The sequence below is a fragment of the Vicia villosa genome, unplaced genomic scaffold, assembly GCF_029867415.1.
Source record: "Vicia villosa cultivar HV-30 ecotype Madison, WI unplaced genomic scaffold, Vvil1.0 ctg.000107F_1_1, whole genome shotgun sequence".
NCBI lineage: Eukaryota > Viridiplantae > Streptophyta > Magnoliopsida > Fabales > Fabaceae > Vicia > Vicia villosa.
In genome coordinates, this window is record NW_026705018.1 from 899,010 (window position 1) to 916,676 (window position 17,667).

Genomic DNA, 17,667 nt, shown 5'->3' on the forward strand with positions numbered 1-17,667 from the left:
ATTTCGAGTTTTGGCTTGATTGTTGGTTGGGAAACATTCCGTTTTACAATCTTTTTCCGGGTTTTGTTTCTCTTGGTTGTCAATACTCATTGCACGGTGGCGGAGTTAGGTGCTTGGAATGGGGATTCTTGATCATGGAGTTCCTTTTTCTCGGGTGTTTCCCTTAGTCGAGCAGCCGCGTCGCAATTATCCTACTTGTTGACTTTTCTTCAATCGTTGTATCCTAATCGAGAGGTCAACGATCGGTTTGTTTGGTGGAGGAATGCTTCTGATTTTTCGATAAGTAATGCTTATGAGTCTTTAATTTTGAGTTTAACTCCGAAACCGGTTGTGAACCACAATAGAACTTAAATTTTTTTTTAAGTTTTACTTTTCTTATTTTCTTTGTTTAGATTTAAAAATTTTATTATAGCAAACGCTTAAAATTGTATAGATGAAAGATAATGTAGTGCTCGTGGACATGAGATAGATGCTGGTTTTGGAAGAGATAGAAAAATTATGCTGATAAAAAACCTATGATTATGAATTAAAGAATTAGAACAATTATATAAATATATAAATAATGATTAAATACTTTCAATTATAATTAAAAAAACAAATAATTTAAAGAAATGCAAAATAGCTTCTCTAAATAGTTACTCTCTCCCTTCATTTTTAATCAGTCACTTTTACAAAATTCCCTATAAAGACAAAAAAAACAAATATATTGACATTTTTTTTCTACTGTACTCTTATTTATTATTCAACATACCATTTCTCTCTCTTGGATACTCCATAAAAGTCTTTACCTTTCTTATTAATTATTCAACCTACCATTTCACTAATGACATACAACATAACTTCTCTACCTTTCTTAACTTAAGTTTTTCAAGGATGTGGTGAGAGGGAAAGGAGCTTCGGATGGTAGAAGGGTGACATCTTTCTTCTTCACTTCTTTTGCCAATAATCTAGGAGCAAAAGACTTGATATTGGTTTTCCAAGACTATGGTGAGGTCCATGAGGTGGAGATTCCGGCTCGTAGGAGTGGTCGGGGTAACAAGTTTGGCTTCGTTCGGTTCTTTGATGTGGAGAATGAAGGTTCGTTGGCGGTAAAGCTCGACAACATTTTCATTGGTAGTCGAAAGCTCTTTGTCAACATACCTAGATTTCAGAAGGGTGATATACACAAGAGAGCTACGAAGGCCGTCGGTGCTGGGGGAGAGCAAGCTAGGGGGGTTTTATTCCTGAGCGTAGGGATATTCGAAGAGACTCTAGATCTTTTGCAATGGTTGCTGGAGCTGGTGTCGTCAACGAGGCGGGGAAACGGGCGCAGGTGGAGTTCAATTGTGACGAGGGTGCAGTTTGGAACAGGTTCAATAAAGCATATGTAGGAACGGTTATTGAAGGAGGGATGTCTTTCAATTTGCAAGATATTTTCGACCTTGATGGTTACTTCAATATCAAGGTGACCCCTCTTGGACCCAACAAGTGTTTATTGGAAGGGAGGGAAGAAGGAGATATAGAGGATCTTGTTGTCAAAGGGGAGTCTTGGCTGAGAAAATGGTTTCAATCGGTGCTTAGATGGGAACCGGCGGAGGTGGACCTTGAGAGGGTGGTGTGGATTAGGGCTTTTGGGATGCCGTGCCATGCTTGGGGAGGGGAGTTCTTTGAATGTATTTCAAAACCTGTGGGAAGTTTTATCAGGATGGATGACTCTACTAGAGATCAGATCAGAATGGATATGGCTCGTTTTTTAGTCAGGACCTCTTGTTTGGCTATTATCAATGAGAAGTTGCAAGTTAAGATTAATGGGGTGGTTTTTAGAATCACCTTGGTAGAGGAGCTGCAGGATAGTGTTCTTGCTCGTGGTGGTACGGCTTTGGCTGGGTCCGTGACGGAGGAGTCGGAAGGGTCGGTGGTTGGAGGCTCTGAGTCTGGTTCCGGCGGTGTTGGGATCGAGGAAGAATCTGAAAGGTGTGGTCAGGAACAAGGAGAATCAGGCAAAGGTGTAAGTGAGCATTGTGAGGGCAGATTAGGTTCAGGTGTTTTTCCATGCAAGTCAACCTACGGCCTAGTTTCTGGGTGTGCAGAAAATGTTGACTTAAGGAGTACTAGGTTGGAGGGTGAAGTGTTGAAGGAGGGTCCCACTAGTACACACAAGTCTATGAGGCAAACGGTACAGGTGGCAGGCAGTAATTCTTCTTTACTGCGTAATAAGAGTTGGAAGGGAAGTGGATCTTTTGACCTGGCTATTAGTAAGGTGGACAGTGGGCCTTCTAATGTTTTGGCCCATTTGGACGGCCCAATTGATTGTCTCATGGGTGAGGAGTACCATTCAGATCTGAACCAGAACAAGGATACTCACGTTTCACGTTCAGTACGCGAACCTCTCGCGGATAACGTTTCTTCTCCTATCATCTTGCCCGCTAGCGATTCTGATGAGGGACTGGTGGAGCGTCTCGGTCTGTCCGCAGATGGGAGTCATGTGGAAGAATTTTCTGGAATTCAGAGTCAACTCCGGGAGGGATGCAGGACTTTGGCTGTGGAGAGCGATGGTGAGTCTCTCTGTACCAAACCTTTTTTCTATCCTCTTCGCCGTAATCGGAAATCCAAATTTGTTTCTGTCAATTCTGGGCTGGGAAAATTGCATTCGGTTTCTCGTAAGGCTGGTAGGAAAACAAAATTGCTTTCGGTTATGGGGAAGGCGTTTGAGTCTGAAGAAATTTCGGACTCCTCTTTGTTGCAAGGTAATAAGAGATTTTGGGTGGATAAATCGGTGTCTGTAGCTTCGAAAATTTGGGATAAGGCTGCTAGTTTTGGGGTGGTGGGGGGATCCGATCCTAATCTTTATGTTGCAGCCATTGGTGATTTAGAGAGAAGAGAGGAGATTGACTCAGAGAAGGAGAAGGCTTTTTCTTCGGGGTTGTTATGAATATTATCACCTATAATATTCGTGGGAGTGGTTGTCCGATCAAGAGAAAGCGGCTGAGCTCTCTTATTCGAAAGGACAACTTTGATGTGTGTTTGTTGCAGGAGACTAAAGTCGAGTCTTTTTCTGATTTGACGGTGTTCGAGATGTGGGGAGGAACTGAGGTAGAGTGGACGTATAGACCATCTCGGGGCAGATCTGGAGGAATTCTTTCCATGTGGAGAAAGGGTTTGTTCGATTTGGGATTTAGTTTTTCGGGGGATGGTTATGTGGGTTTCAATGGTTGTTGGAAAAACTTGAATGTGTATGTGGTGAATGTCTATTCGTCATGCACAATTGCAAAAAAAAAGAGCGTTATGGAAGGAGCTGGTGGAGCGTAAGGCAGCTTTCCCGGAGGGTGCGTGGTTGGTAGGAGGTGATTTTAACGCTATAAAGTGTCCAGAGGAGAGAAAAGGGAGGGCGGTGAACATTCTAAGCCAAGAGATGGAAGAGTTTAATGAGTTCATGAACGATTTAGAGGTGGTGGATCCGAGAGCGGTGGGGAAAAGATTTACTTGGTTTAGTAGGGACGGGGGAGCCATGAGTAGATTGGATAGATTTCTTGTTTCCGACTGTTTATTGGAGGCTTGGATGATTGAGGGTCAGGTGGTTGGTCCGAGGGATCTTTCAGATCATTGCCCGGTTTGGATTAAAGGGAGAGGTGTGGATTGGGGCCCGAAACCGTTCAAATTATTCAATGATTGGTCAAAGCACGAGAGTTTTCTTCCTTTTGTTGAGAATGTGTGGAAAGCGGTAGAGGTGAGGGGTAAGGCCGCGTATGTGTTGAAGGAGAAATTGAAGGGAGTGCGTGAGGAGTTAAGAAAGTGGAATGCGTCGACATATGGATTTCTTAATTTGGAGGTGGAAGAAGCGATAAAAGATCTTAATGCGTTAGATTTTATGGCGGCTAGTAATGGTGTGGTGGATGTGGATTCTTTGGCCGCGAAGAGAGGTTTAGCGTCTTCTAGAGTGTGGGATTCGGTTAAGGCAAAAGAGGTTTTCCTTAGACAAAAGGCGAGATGTTCTTGGCTTGCGGAGGGAGATTCTAATTCGAGATTTTTTCATAAAGCTATGAAAACTAGGATTGTGAGAAATTCTATTGTTGGTATCAACGTGGCGGGGGTTTGGACCGACAAAGTGGGGGAGGTTAAAGAGGAGATTAAACGGCATTTTGAGGCTAGATTCCAAGAACCGATGGTTTGTAGACCTAACCTTGATGGGGCTGTTTTCAAAACAGTTTCGGATGTTGAAAATGAGTCCCTTGTGAGACCCTTTACCGAAGAAGAGGTTAGAGCAGTCATATGGAATTCCGATGGTGAAAAGAGTCCGGGGCCGGATGAGTTTAATTTTGGTTTCTACAAAGCTTGCTGGGGGTTCATCAAAGATGATATAATGAGTTTTGTCAATGAATTTCATAGTGTGTCCATTCTTCCTAAGGCGGTGACCGCATCTTTTATTGCTTTAATTCCAAAGGTTGACAATCCGCTTGGTATGAATGATTTCCGTCCCATTTGCCTCATAGGTAGTTTGTATCGCATCCTTTCCAAGCTTCTAGCGGCAAGACTTAAAGGGGTATTGAACAATCTCATTACTAAATGCCAATCCGCTTTCATTCCTTCTCGGAATATGCTTGATGGTGTGTTGGTCGTGAACGAGATTTTGGATATGGCTAAGAGGAAGAAGAAGAATTGTTTATTGGTGAAGGTTGATTTCGAAAAGGCTTACGATTGTGTTTCTTGGGATTTTTTGAGGTATATGCTTAGAAGAATGGGTTTCGGGGATACGTGGAATAGGTGGATGGAGGCGTTGGTTTTTAAGAGTTCCATGTCCATCTTGGTAAACGGTAGTCCGACTAAGGATTTTGAGGTGCATAGGGGTCTTCGCCAAGGTGACCCGCTATCTCCTTTTCTTTTTCTTTTGGTGGCAGAGGGTTTAGCGGCCTTGATTAACAATGCTTCTCTAGCGGGTGAATATCGGGGTTTTAAGGTGAATGAGAGCATCCATTACGAGATCCTTCAATTTGCCGACGATACCCTCTTGATTGGAGATGACTCTTGGAGTAATCTTTGGAGTATTAAGGCGATTCTTCGAGGGTTTGAGTTGGTTTCCGGTCTTAGAGTCAATTTGTCCAAAAGTAGAATTATGGGGAGGAACTTGGACGATGATTTTATTCGTGCGGCGGCAAACTTCCTTAATTGTAAGATTGGTTCTACACCTTTCACCTTTCTTGGTATTCCCGTTGGTGCAAATCCAAGGAGAGTCGACATGTGGAAACCGTTGATATCGAAGATGAGAAGAAGGACTTTATGTTGGCATAATAAACACATTTCTATGGCCGGTCGGGTGGTTCTTCTTAACTCTATTTTGTCAAGCATTCCTATCTTTTGGCTTTCGTTTTATAAAGCGCCTCAAGGCGTTATTCGGGAGCTTATCTCAATTCAAAGAACCTTTCTTTGGGGAGGGGAGGAAGATTGCAAGAAGATAAGTTGGGTGAATTGGAATAGAGTTTGTCTTTCGAAGGAGGAGGGAGGTTTAGGGGTAAAACATTGTGGCCTCTTTAATCTTGCTCTTCTATGCAAATGGAAGTGGAGGATTATAGAGGAGGAAAATTCTTTTTGGACTAACATTCTTTTTTGTAGGTACGGCGATGTTAAGCACTCCATGCTTAATGAAGGACAATCTTCTAATTCGAAGAATCACTCAAGTTGGTGGAGGGACTTATGTGCGGTGGGGGTGTCTAAACATTCCTCCTCGGACAATTGGTTCAAGAGTTCTATTGATTGTAAGCTTGGAAGCGGGTTGACTATTGATTTTTGGCATGATGTGTGGCTTGGGACAACACCTTTAAATGTGCAATTTCCTTCGCTTGTGGGCTTGGCCGATCCGGGTTTGGTGAAAGTATCGGATTTTGGCCATTGGGTGGATGATGAATGGATTTGGTATCCTAATTTCTTTGTAGGTGAGCTCTCTTCGGGTGAACTAGATGATTTTTCGGAGTTGTATTCTTTGCTTCATTCGGTAACACCGGTGAAGGAAAAGATGGATGGTTTTGTTTGGCATAAGCATGAAGATGGTTTTTCAGTCAAAGGGTGTTATGCAGTCATTTCAAAGGCCTTAAATGTGGAAGAAGTGGCGGATAGTTATTGGAGTAAGATTTACAAGAAGCTTTGGTCGACTAAAGTTCCTAGTAAAATTCTATTTTTTGGGTGGAAATTGATCATTAATAGACTTCCGACAAGAATGAATTTGGCGAGACGGGGTATTTTACGAAGTGCTAATGATTTCGGTTGCCCTTTTTGTCTCGTGGATAATGAAGACTTGGAACATCTTTTTGGTGGTTGTTCAATTGTCAAAAGGTGGTGGAATAATCTTTGTTGTTGGCTTCGGGTGGACTTAATCGATTTTGACGGACCCATTATCGACCGCATGCAAGCTCTTGAGGTATGTTGTAACATTAAGTTCAAGGCTAGCTTAGGGTGGTTGTTTGGCTTGTCTTATTGTTGGGTAATTTGGTTATGTAGGAACTCTATCATTTTTGAGGGGGGTAGTTTGAATCATTTTGATGGTACCGGGATGATCAAATTGTTATCTTGGGAATGGTTGGTCTTTGGAAAGAGGGGTTTATCCGATTGTGTTTGGGCGGATTGGAATTTTTTTCCGGGTCGTTGTTTTCCTTAGGAAGGGGTCTGTTTTTTCTCTTTTTTTGGCTCTGTTTTGGCTGTAATGGGTTTGCACCCCTTGTGCATTTTTATTAATACAGCCTTTGATTATCAAAAAAAAAAAACTTCTTTTTCACGTAAAAGTCTTTACTGTGTGTCTTGGAGTTTAACTTATTTTTATAAATAGATGTGTCTTGCATGTGATTGTCATCTAAACTTCATTGCAGGCAATTCTCACTCATTCGAAAGGTTTTCGTGATGGATAGTGAATTATCTGAGTTGAAAAAACCAATTCATTTTTTCAAGATCATAGTTACTCAAAGTCTTCATCAAGAAAAGCTTGTAAGCCGTAGCCTTAGATTCTTTTTATTTTATTTTATCACATCATCGAATTATTTGGCAACTCTGTAAAACTGATAGATATGTTGTTGCCTAAAGTAATATAGGATGATTTTATGAATTCTATCATGCATGTTAATCTGGTATACTTCATTGACAGATGATACCAAGAAAGTTTGTGAAGAAATATGGAGAATATCTTCCAAAAGCTATATGTCTAAAGACTCCCAATGGTGCAGACTGGAAAATTAGTATAGTAAAAAATGATGGAAACAAATGGTTTGAAAAGGGTTGGAAAGAATTTGCAGACTATCATTCTCTATCTCATGGCCATCTTCTTGTTTTCAAATATGAAACAACTTCCCATTTTGAAGTAAGAATCTTTGATAAGAGTGCTTTAGAGATAAAATATCCTGAAGTCAACAATGATGAAGATTGTAGGGTAAGTCAAAAGAGAAAAGCTTACTCCTCCTTTGAAATTGGAACCACTAGTCGTGTTAAAAAAGACAAAGGTATAAGTTACTATCTTTTGTATACATGTTGTGAAGTTTAGTAAAAAGTTAACAGAAATGTTCCGTTTTTATCAGCATGAACTATGTGCGGTATATGATGTTCCGTTCTTGCAGGAAAACAAGGGAATACAGCACTTGAAAGAGCAGAAGAGTTCAAAACATGCAATCCATCATTTGTTGTTGTCATGGGTGCATCTTATGTTGGAGGCCGTTTTCTTTTGGTAATTTTAAGACTATAAACCTGTTTTCAACCAAGTCTTTTTTTCCTATTCATTACCCTTGGATTTTTCTTTTGCTTCACAGTTTATACCTTCCATGTTTGGCAAGGCACACTTTGATATGAACAAGGAGAAAGGATATATTTATTTCCAGGTGTTGGATCATGGATTAGTTTGGCCTGCAAAGTACTCAACCTGCAGAAGGTGCAATGGAGGAATAATGTTTGAAGTTACAAGTGGGTGGAAGGAATTCTCAATGGACAATAGTTTGAAAGTTGGTGATGTTTGCAAATTTGAACTCATTCTTAGAACTAATATGACCTTTCATGTTCACATTTTTAGAAACACAAATGAAGTCAACGCAGATTGTTCAACAACATCTGCAAATGGGATTATTGTCCTATGATAAATAAGTTTGTTCAAGGATAGATAGAGAAAAGGGAATGAAAATCATCACAATTCCATCACCACTGGAAGAATATATGTTCTTTTGAATTAATGAAGCTTAATTACTTTTGGTTCTAGTGCATGCTTTATATCCAAGAAGCAGTCTAGCTTTTCAAACAAATATTTTGCATTTCTAGTCATTAGTTGATGATATATGCTCTTTTGATTGAATTATATATTATGCTTCTTCTATTGTTAACTCTTGAGTAATTTTTGTAGTATTAATTAATAGTTTTATATCATTATTAATAATTGATCATCTACTCTTGCAATAGAGGGTTAACTAGACCTTCTACCCATATTTGTCATTTTAATTGTGATTTAAGTTCACATTCTGGAATTACCCTTTTGATAAGCTATAACTAAAATTCAATGCAAATCTTCATTGAGTTTAGTTTTGTATAACTTCATATAGTTATACTATTTTTAAAACAAAAATATTGACCAAAATTTAATGCCTCATACTAAAATTTTACAAATTCCATAGTTTAATATAGGATCACCTAACTTAAAAAAGTTTGTGGTTTTTATTTTATTTTAAGATTGTTAATTATTAATAGTGATTTTCACGAATCTACTATAATAAATAAATATAAGAATTTTAATTACCAATTAACCATACATTTTAACCCTTACTAAAAGTCATTAAACAACTATTTTCATGTCATTAAATAAGAAATATAAGAATTTTAATTATCACTAATCTTACATTTTAACCCTTATTAGAAGTCATTAAACAACTATTTTCTTGTCCTTAATTATCATTTTTATTTGATAATTAGTAAGAGTCTCGTCTGGATTCACATTAATGTCTAACAAACCATCATTTATAAATTTTGAATTCATTATTCAATTGGTTAACATTGATATAATTACAAATATATGCTAATAATATGCACCAACTTTTAAGCATCGATTTGTACTTACAATAAATCGTATAGTCGATTCTCTAACTTCAATTATATAAAACAACAAGAAAAATATTTAAAAGATGGACATTAAAACGAACCGTCTACAACTGGTATCTCATAGATATGTTTACATCTACCCATGAATCCAAACGAGTTAGTAAAACTCATATACTGAGTCTATTTTTTTAAGTATACTATGGATAGCTAAATCAATAGATCGAATCCAGGTGAGTTAATTTTAAAACTACATATTATTTTAAAACTACATATTTGAATATAGTCATTTTTCCAATTCAAATAACATTACTTAGATATTAGTCAATTTTTCCATACTTAAAATTTATAACAGCTTCTCGTCAAATATCAGTTTTAATTCCGTCTAATTATATCATATTTACAAATTTTTAAAAACCTACAATATATGACAACTTTCCTTCAAATTTCAGCTCTAAATTAATATCTACACTCCATGGTATCTTGAAATTTCATTTCTAAATGAATATTTTCTCTATCTTTTTTGTCTAGAAAAATTTCATAATAGAAGTTTAACTCTGCAAAATTTATAAAATTTTCTAAATTTTAAAATTATTTGATATTTCATTGAATAATTTTAAATAATAAATATAATAAATTTAAAAAAAAACATAACTAATATTAATAATTTTAAATTTATATAAAATTTAGTATGCTTGATAATAATATATTATGATAATAATTAAAAATTAAATTAATTGTTTATAATAATTTCTTAGATATATTTTTGAAAATCAACATATTCTCACTCTTAAATTTATGCTTAAATATGTTTTTATTTCTTTTGTTGATATAAACACGAGAGTAAATGACTTAGGAAACTGAATTGCTTAAAAAATTTAGAAAAAAAATTAAGTTAGAGATGACAACACATTTGAAGGGTAACACATCTTACATGAAAATTGGAGTGTGAAAAATGGTTGTTGTTGCTATGCAATTGTCCATCAAAACTAATATATCTACTATTAAAAACAGATGGAATTGTCGTTATTTGTGTGTATGAAGTTGTTAGATTTTTTGTTTTTTAAATTTGTATGTGGTTGTAACTTTGGATAAAGAAGTACAATTAGAAGTATACCGTATCTTTCTATATTAGTATGTGATGTATTAGAATTAAAATAAAAGAAAAATATCGTATATCAATTTTAGTATGCTAATAGACCCGTACGAACCCGTACGAACGCATGAGTTGAGTAATATGAAGAAGAAGAATAATAAATCAAAATATTTTAACAAAAAAAAAAAGACAAACAAAATAGTTGAAGATATAAATATTAGGGGTTTGTTAAAATGAATTAATTTATTAATATTTAATAAATAGCAAAAATTATTAAAATTGTATAACCTAAAACCTGTTTGCAAATTTAATAATAAATTAAATAATTTATCCATATTTCTTATAAATATTTCATACATAATAAAGTTTGTGTTTTTCATTAGAAAGTTGTGTTTTTTATATATATCATAATTGTCTCATATTTTTAATTAAAAAATATATTTAAAACAATTTTTAGTATAAATATTATCATTTTCTCATTAAAAAATTATAATTTACATAGGTATATCATAGTGTGTAATTTCAACGTGCATATTCTTAAAACTAAATTAAAAATATCATAAATATTAAGTTGTATTTTAGTTATAAACTAAAACCCGTTTTAATATAGATCTATTCAATAAGATTGAGTGATAAATAAAAAAAATAAATTGTTTATTATTATTATTATTATTATTATTATTATTATTATTATTAAATTTTATAGGTAATTTAAATTTTTTAATGTGATGGATACTTACAATCATTCATAAATATGATTTTTAGAAATATTATACTAAGACTATTTTTAAAAAAAAAAAATTGAGTGAGGTATAATTTTTTTCTATTAATATTAGGGTTTACGAGTTTGTATATATTGTTTAACATTATAATCACATTCTCATGTATTTGTACATTACAACACATGTGTAAGTCTATTCAGAAATTCACTATCTTTTGTTGGTCATGTTATCGAGTGCCCCCGTGACACTCGTTAAGCATTCCAAATAAAGAAAATATTCTAGATTCAATGCATTGAATACATACAATATTCTTTTAAAAAGTTAATTATTTACGTTTTCAATGCATTGAATACATATATTTTTGGTAAAAACATATCTTTTTTACTTTAATAAAGAATGTTCAACTTACCTTTTTAATCTCTTAAACAGTGCCCCTGAATCACACGTTAGCATTTCCCTAAAAATATGACAAATTAGTGATCACCTATCATAATTGTCTCATGTTTTATTAGTAAGGCAATATTTATAACAATTGGGTGGAGTATAAAACTAAATGAATTTTTTTAATAGAAAATTTAGTTATAAATAACAAAAATGCCTAATAACCTGTAGTAAGTGACAACGACTTTATGAGTCTATCGGGTGTACTGATTGCAAGTACACAATCTAATTGCGTAGTTTTAAAAAATATCGAACCCACAGGGACTGATAATTAATCTAGTGCTACTTTGTAAATTTAAGGCTAATGATTAATCTTGGATTTTGAGGGAAACGAGAAATAAATTCAGTTTTAATAAAAATATTAAATGGCGGGACACCTGTATGCAATACGACTGACTTTGGGGATTTAATAAACCATTGACATAGTTTTTAATTGTTAAAAACACTTTTCAATAGAAAATACTGATTTGAAAGTCATTATCTCACACTCTCGTGTTTATTGACTCAGACTATATTCTTAAATCAAAATGCTTGCTCTCACTGTCTCATTTGAATATAAAAATACTTTTTGGAAACCAATAAAATCAATTTTTTTTAATAATCAAAACTTGTATTAATTCAAAAACAATTACAACACAAGGCGATCGCTAGGAACCAATAAAATCTAATTAATCCTAAAGTGCTCTCGCTGTAGTTAAACTCAATGTTTAATTAATACTATCTAGTTAAAATCTCAAACTCTCGCTTTGTTGATTTTAACCTTTGTTCATCTTTTACTCTCGTAGCAAAACAGTTTCCATATTATAATTAGAAACCTAAACCAGAAAAGTGATTTATAAAAATTTATGCCAATTAATTTTTCGATTCCCTTCGATTCTTGGTTCTTACATAGCGGTATCAAAAGAATTAGCCAGACATGCTTATAAACACAAACACACAATAACAATAATAGATTATAGATCTAAGCATGATTACTGAAATAGAGACAATAAAATAATACTACATTGAAACCTGGAATTAAAAACAAAAACTAGAATTAACACTGAAACTTCAAGTTTGCAATCCTCTACAGATGTCGGTAGGATTTGCTTCTTCGAAATTACAATTGGGTGCAAAATATAAATCTAAAACTAAGGTTGCAATAGCTCACCGGTGTAGAAAACTATCACTAATTCAAGTAAGTACTTCTTCTTAAAAATCTAAACAAAAGCTCTGAACGGAGAAGAATTGAGGAACCCCTCTTGAATGTAGCTACTTCCTTTTTATACCCCCCTAATATAACTTCTGTACCGGGAAATAAGGTGTTGTGGCTTTATGGAGAATTATTGGAAAGTCTCACCTGACTAGAGAGAATCTAGGGGAACTGGGCTTCGTGAACCTAAGCTTGAACGAACTGACTTATGTGTAAAAACATAATTCTGAGAAATAAGGTTGTGGCGAGGGCCACAAGATTGTTTGATGAGGGTCACACTTTTGGTACTTGTGGCAAGGGCCACAGTCTTCTGTGTTGGAATTTTCTTTTCTTTTCTGTTAGAGTCTCATTCTTTCTCATTTCTTTGCCAATTCCTCTTCGTTTCTCATGAAGGCGTAGTGGAATGGAAATACATGAAACACACTAGAAATACCAACATGATATTACATAAAGAACTAAAAACGGTAACATAATTCATGCGAGTCAGATCGAATATGCAATGTAATTTCGTGTTATTAGTAAATAGTATAATGATTTTTAAATAATATATAATTATTTCTAATGATTCTAAAATCAATAATAATGATTCCTTATAATTTCTAAAAATATAATGTTAAATATAACTACATACATTTATATACATTACAAAAATAATGATGATTCATATTTGATGATTCATATTTTGTATTAAAACAAATATTTATATCAACATTTATCATAATTGTATTATATTTTTTATTAAAACAAATATTTATAATAATTTACATTTTTCAAATTATATTTATTTGAAATGCATATAGAGTCTATTTGGTAAGACCGATTTTTGAGATTATAGCTTATGACTTATAGCTTATAAGTTCAAATGACAATTTAGACCTGTTTGGTAAAGGTCTTGTCATCACGAGCTTATTGTTCTGATCAATAATCTGTTTTTTGATGATATCATTATATATGAATTTTGTATAAGACAATGTGGTACTCTAATCCTTTGCATTTTCCATTTCAGGAAATATATAAAGAGTATGCACAAAGCAGCGCTCAGAAGTACTGACTCAGAAGGTTCTGGATGGCTTCATCAGAACATGCTCTGGCAAGACATCAGAAGATGGTCAAGCAGAATCAAAACATGAACTATAAAGCATCAGAAGAATGGAGTCAGAAGCAGAAGCTCTGAAGCTCTGATGGTATCACGCTCAAAGCTCTTCAAAGTCAGAAGACAGAAGATGCTCTGCACCAAAGCTGTTGACTATGATATTCAAACATTGTTATCTACAAAATCTGAGTCCAGAAGAAAGTACAAGATGAAAGGCTGAAACGTCTAATCTCTTACTGACAAAAGAAACGTTAGAAGCTATAAAAGGCAAAGTCAGTAAAAGCAGCAAAAGCAAGGCCCGAGGTAGTTGACAAAAGTGTGAAACATTAAATGCAGCGTTGTACTATTCACGCAAAGCATTAAATGCTCCCAACGGTCATTTCCTGTCAACGTCTATAAATAGAAGTTCTGATCAGAAGCAAAGAACAACACTTGTGCAAATATACTAAAACGCTGTCAAATTCAAAAGTTAACGAACTTCATCTTCAACCTCACAAACTCTTGTAATATTTTAGTGAGTGTTAAGATTAGAACTTAAGAGAAATATCGCAGTTGTGATTACAGCTTTATTAGACGCAAATATATACTCTTGTAAACGTTATTTTTTACATTGATTGTAAAAGGTTCCTAGAGTGATCAAGTTGTGATCTGTAGACTCTAGAAGGATTCGTAGAGTGATGAAGTTGTGATCTGTATACTTTAGAAGACTTAGAGGTTATCTAAGTGGAAAACCATTGTAATCAGTTGGATCAGTGGATTAAATCCTCAATTAAGGTAAATCACTCTAAGGGGGTGGACTGGAGTAGTTTGGTTAACAACAAACCAGGATAGAAATAATTGTGTTCATTGTTTTTATCTTCTAAGTTTTTGAAGTTACACTTATTAAATCCCCCCTTTCTAAGTGTTTTTCACTCCTTCAATTGGCATCAGAGCGCCGGTTCTAGGTGCAAGCACTTAACCGTGTTAGACAAAAGATTCAGGGAGAAAAACACAAAGTCAAAATGGTTGAAACAACTTCATCTACTCCTATTCCTGAACAAAACAACAATGGTAATGGAAGCAATAGCTTCAATGGATATAATAGACCACCTGTTTTTGATGGTGAAAACTTTGAGTACTAGAAAGATAGACTCGAAAGTTACTTTCTTTGTCAAGATGGTGACTTATGGGATTTAGTGCTGGATGGTTACACACATCCTGTAAATGCTCAAGGTGTCAAGATTTCTAGACAAGCCATGAGTGATGCTCAAAAGAAAGACTTCAAGAATCATCACAAGTCTAGATCTATATTGCTAAATGATATCTCTCATGCTGAGTATGAGAAGATAACAAACAGATAAACGGCTCATGATATCTTTGAATCCTTAAAGATGACTCATGAGGGTAATGCTCAAGTAAAGGTGACAAAGACCTTAACTTTAATCCAGAAGTATGAAGCATTCAAGATGGAGGAAGATGAAAACATTGAAGCAATGTTCTCAAGATTTCAGACTCTGACTGCTGGATTAAGAGTGCTAGATAAAGGCTACACCAAAGCTGATCATGTCAAGAAGATCATCAAAAGTTTACCCAGAAGATGGGGCCCAATGGTGACTGCATTCAAGATTGCTAAGAATCTGAATGAAGTTTCTCTTGAGGAGCTGATCAGTGCCCTGAGGAGTCATGAAATAGAGCTGGATGCAAATGAGCCTCAAAAGAAAGGTAAGTCTATTGCATTAAAATCTAATAATAAAAAATGCACTAACGCTTTTCAAGCTGAAGAAAAAGATTCTGAAGAGTCATAATCAGAAGAAGAAGAAGAAGATGAACTCTCTATGATTTCCAGAAGAGTAAATCAGCTATGGAAAAGCAAACAGAGAAAGTTCAAGAACTTCAAGAACTTCAAAAGGCCTGAAAGAGGAGAATCTTCTGGACACAGAAGATCTAACAAGAAGAAGGTGACGTGTTATGAATGTAAAGAGCCAGGACATTACAAGAATGAGTGTCCAAAGCTTCAGAGGGAAAAGCCCAAGAAAAAGTTTGAAAAGAAGAAAGGCCTGATGGCTACTTGGGTTGACTCAAATTCTTCTGATCAAGAGTCAGACTCTGAAGATGAGTAGGTAAACATAGCATTGATGGCCGTGTTAGCTGAAGATTTCGTCTCGTAATATTTGTCCTTCGAAGAAGTGGAAAATCGAAGGAAAGATGGTTACTGATGGCCATCCCTTAAAAATAAAAGATGGCTACTGATGGCCATGCTTCGAGAATAAAGATTTCTAAGTTCGTTATGAAGATAATGAATACTGAAAGCTAGTGAAAGTATGTGTCTTCGGGGACTTAGACAAAATTTATAAAATATATTCAAGTATTACTACTTAGCGTGTTTTCGTAGTGTTTTTAAATACACTGCCACGCGTCGAAGACGGACTCAGGCGGGAAGATTTGAAATTCGAAGACGGTTTCATAACTGTCCAAGTAACAGATGGCGTCGCTGGAAGTTCTTATGAGAGACGTGGCAGCAGATTAGTGTAGGACCGTTAAGGTCGAAACTAGTATAAATAGGAGTCTTAATGTTAGGATTCTGTGTGTTTATTTTGTACAAATCACTCACATATTTACTCAAGTATCAAGCGTTAAGAGAAAGAGTTCGCTGAGAAAATGTACGTATGACACCACCACTTTAATACATGTGTATTATCTTTCGTTTTCAAATATCTTTCAGAATTACTGCATTCCATTTACTTCTTGCCATTTACATTTCTGTATCTTTACTTTAATGTCATTTACTTTCGAATTACTTTCATGTTATTTACTTTCAAAGTCTTTAACGTTTCTGCATTCTAAGATTCTTTAAGTTTTAACAATCCTTTTAGTTTCATATGTTATGTTACTTATCTTTTCATTAAAATCATACTTACATATAACAAAGTGATTATCAAGATTACCTGTTCTTTAATCGAACAACGCTTATTGAAGGAGACGAATCATGAATATGGTTCAAATGAACATTGATAACAATCTTTTTGACTATGTGTCCTAGGATCAATCTAGTCGATCCTGCGAGTAACCAAATCATATTTATTATAGTTTGGAAGACTAGCGGTTGTTTACCGGAAATCACCGTAAACAAATTGGCACGTCCAGTGGGACAGTGTCAAGCGGATTGTTTTAATCAATTGCTTTATTTTTGTCTAGACAATATCAAGACCTTGTATGAACCTTAGGAACGGTAAATTAACGAACAGTGCACAACCGATTCCCAAACGAAGGTACAACAAGAAAATGGTCGTTACGGCCAGTACAGGGGGTGATCAAGATCCCCCACAAGGTTCAGGATCAGGAGCGGCAAATTTGACTTCCACTCAAGGAACACGGGATACAACGGGTCCAAATGGATCGAGACCTGCAGATAATTCCCAGGCTATGCCTGAAAATAATACAGGACCCTTAGGGACTATTCCAGTTTCAGTGTCGACAACCGCACCCTCATCCACAAGTGCAGAGGACGTACCGTTTTCCTCGACAAATGCTGCAAACAATTTGTTTGGTCAAGGCACGAATTCTGCTTTCGAATGGAGACCAAATAATCCATATGAAATGCCATACCAATATGGAACAGGCGTACGAGGGGCAGGACCTATATATGCCCCAACTAACAATGCGACATTTTCACCGAATGTTAGTTCAGTGGGTCGAAGTGCACACAACACTAGTTTTTCTACCCAGATGCCCCACTTTACCACAAATAACCAAGCAGCATTTCGACAAGAAATGGATGCAAGCAACCATGATATGCTAGGGGATTTGGCCAGAGAATTGACTTCAATTTTAAACCCACTAGTGACAAATATTGCTACTACAAATAGGGAAAACGTGGAGACTTTCCAAAAGATATCATCTCAAATGAATCGAATGGCAGAGTTCATGGGAGTAACACCACCTAGAAGGAAAGACAAACAGCCTTCGAATCAAGAAGAGAGGCCCATTATTGAACGTGTACAAGATATAGTTCCGTTATCTAGGACAGCCACTAGGGATGTAGGCCCCTCACGAAGAACAGAGACGATCGAAGGAACTCCAGTAATTAACTTAGAGGCTTCAAATCAAAGAACCGTCC

General features: G+C 35.4%; 1 protein-coding gene across 1 annotated transcript; it reads left to right on the forward strand.

Moving 5' to 3' along the window:
• Window positions 1-6,864: 6,864 nt before the first annotated feature.
• Window positions 6,865-8,081, forward strand: LOC131624177 (B3 domain-containing transcription factor VRN1-like). The gene is made up of 4 exons (XM_058895146.1): window positions 6,865-6,948; window positions 7,106-7,457; window positions 7,572-7,678; window positions 7,761-8,081. Exons 1-4 carry the CDS (start codon window positions 6,865-6,867, stop codon window positions 8,079-8,081), a joined length of 864 nt encoding a protein of 287 aa, XP_058751129.1.
• Window positions 8,082-17,667: the final 9,586 nt, after the last annotated feature.

Coding starts and splice junctions, on each gene's coding strand:
- LOC131624177 (XM_058895146.1), top strand. CDS start 6,865: ATGGATAGTGAATTATCTGAGTTGAAAAAACCAATTCATTTTTTCAAG. Junction 7,458..7,571: donor TCGTGTTAAAAAAGACAAAG/GTATAAGTTACT, acceptor CCGTTCTTGCAG/GAAAACAAGGGAATACAGCA. Junction 7,679..7,760: donor TTGGAGGCCGTTTTCTTTTG/GTAATTTTAAGA, acceptor TTTGCTTCACAG/TTTATACCTTCCATGTTTGG.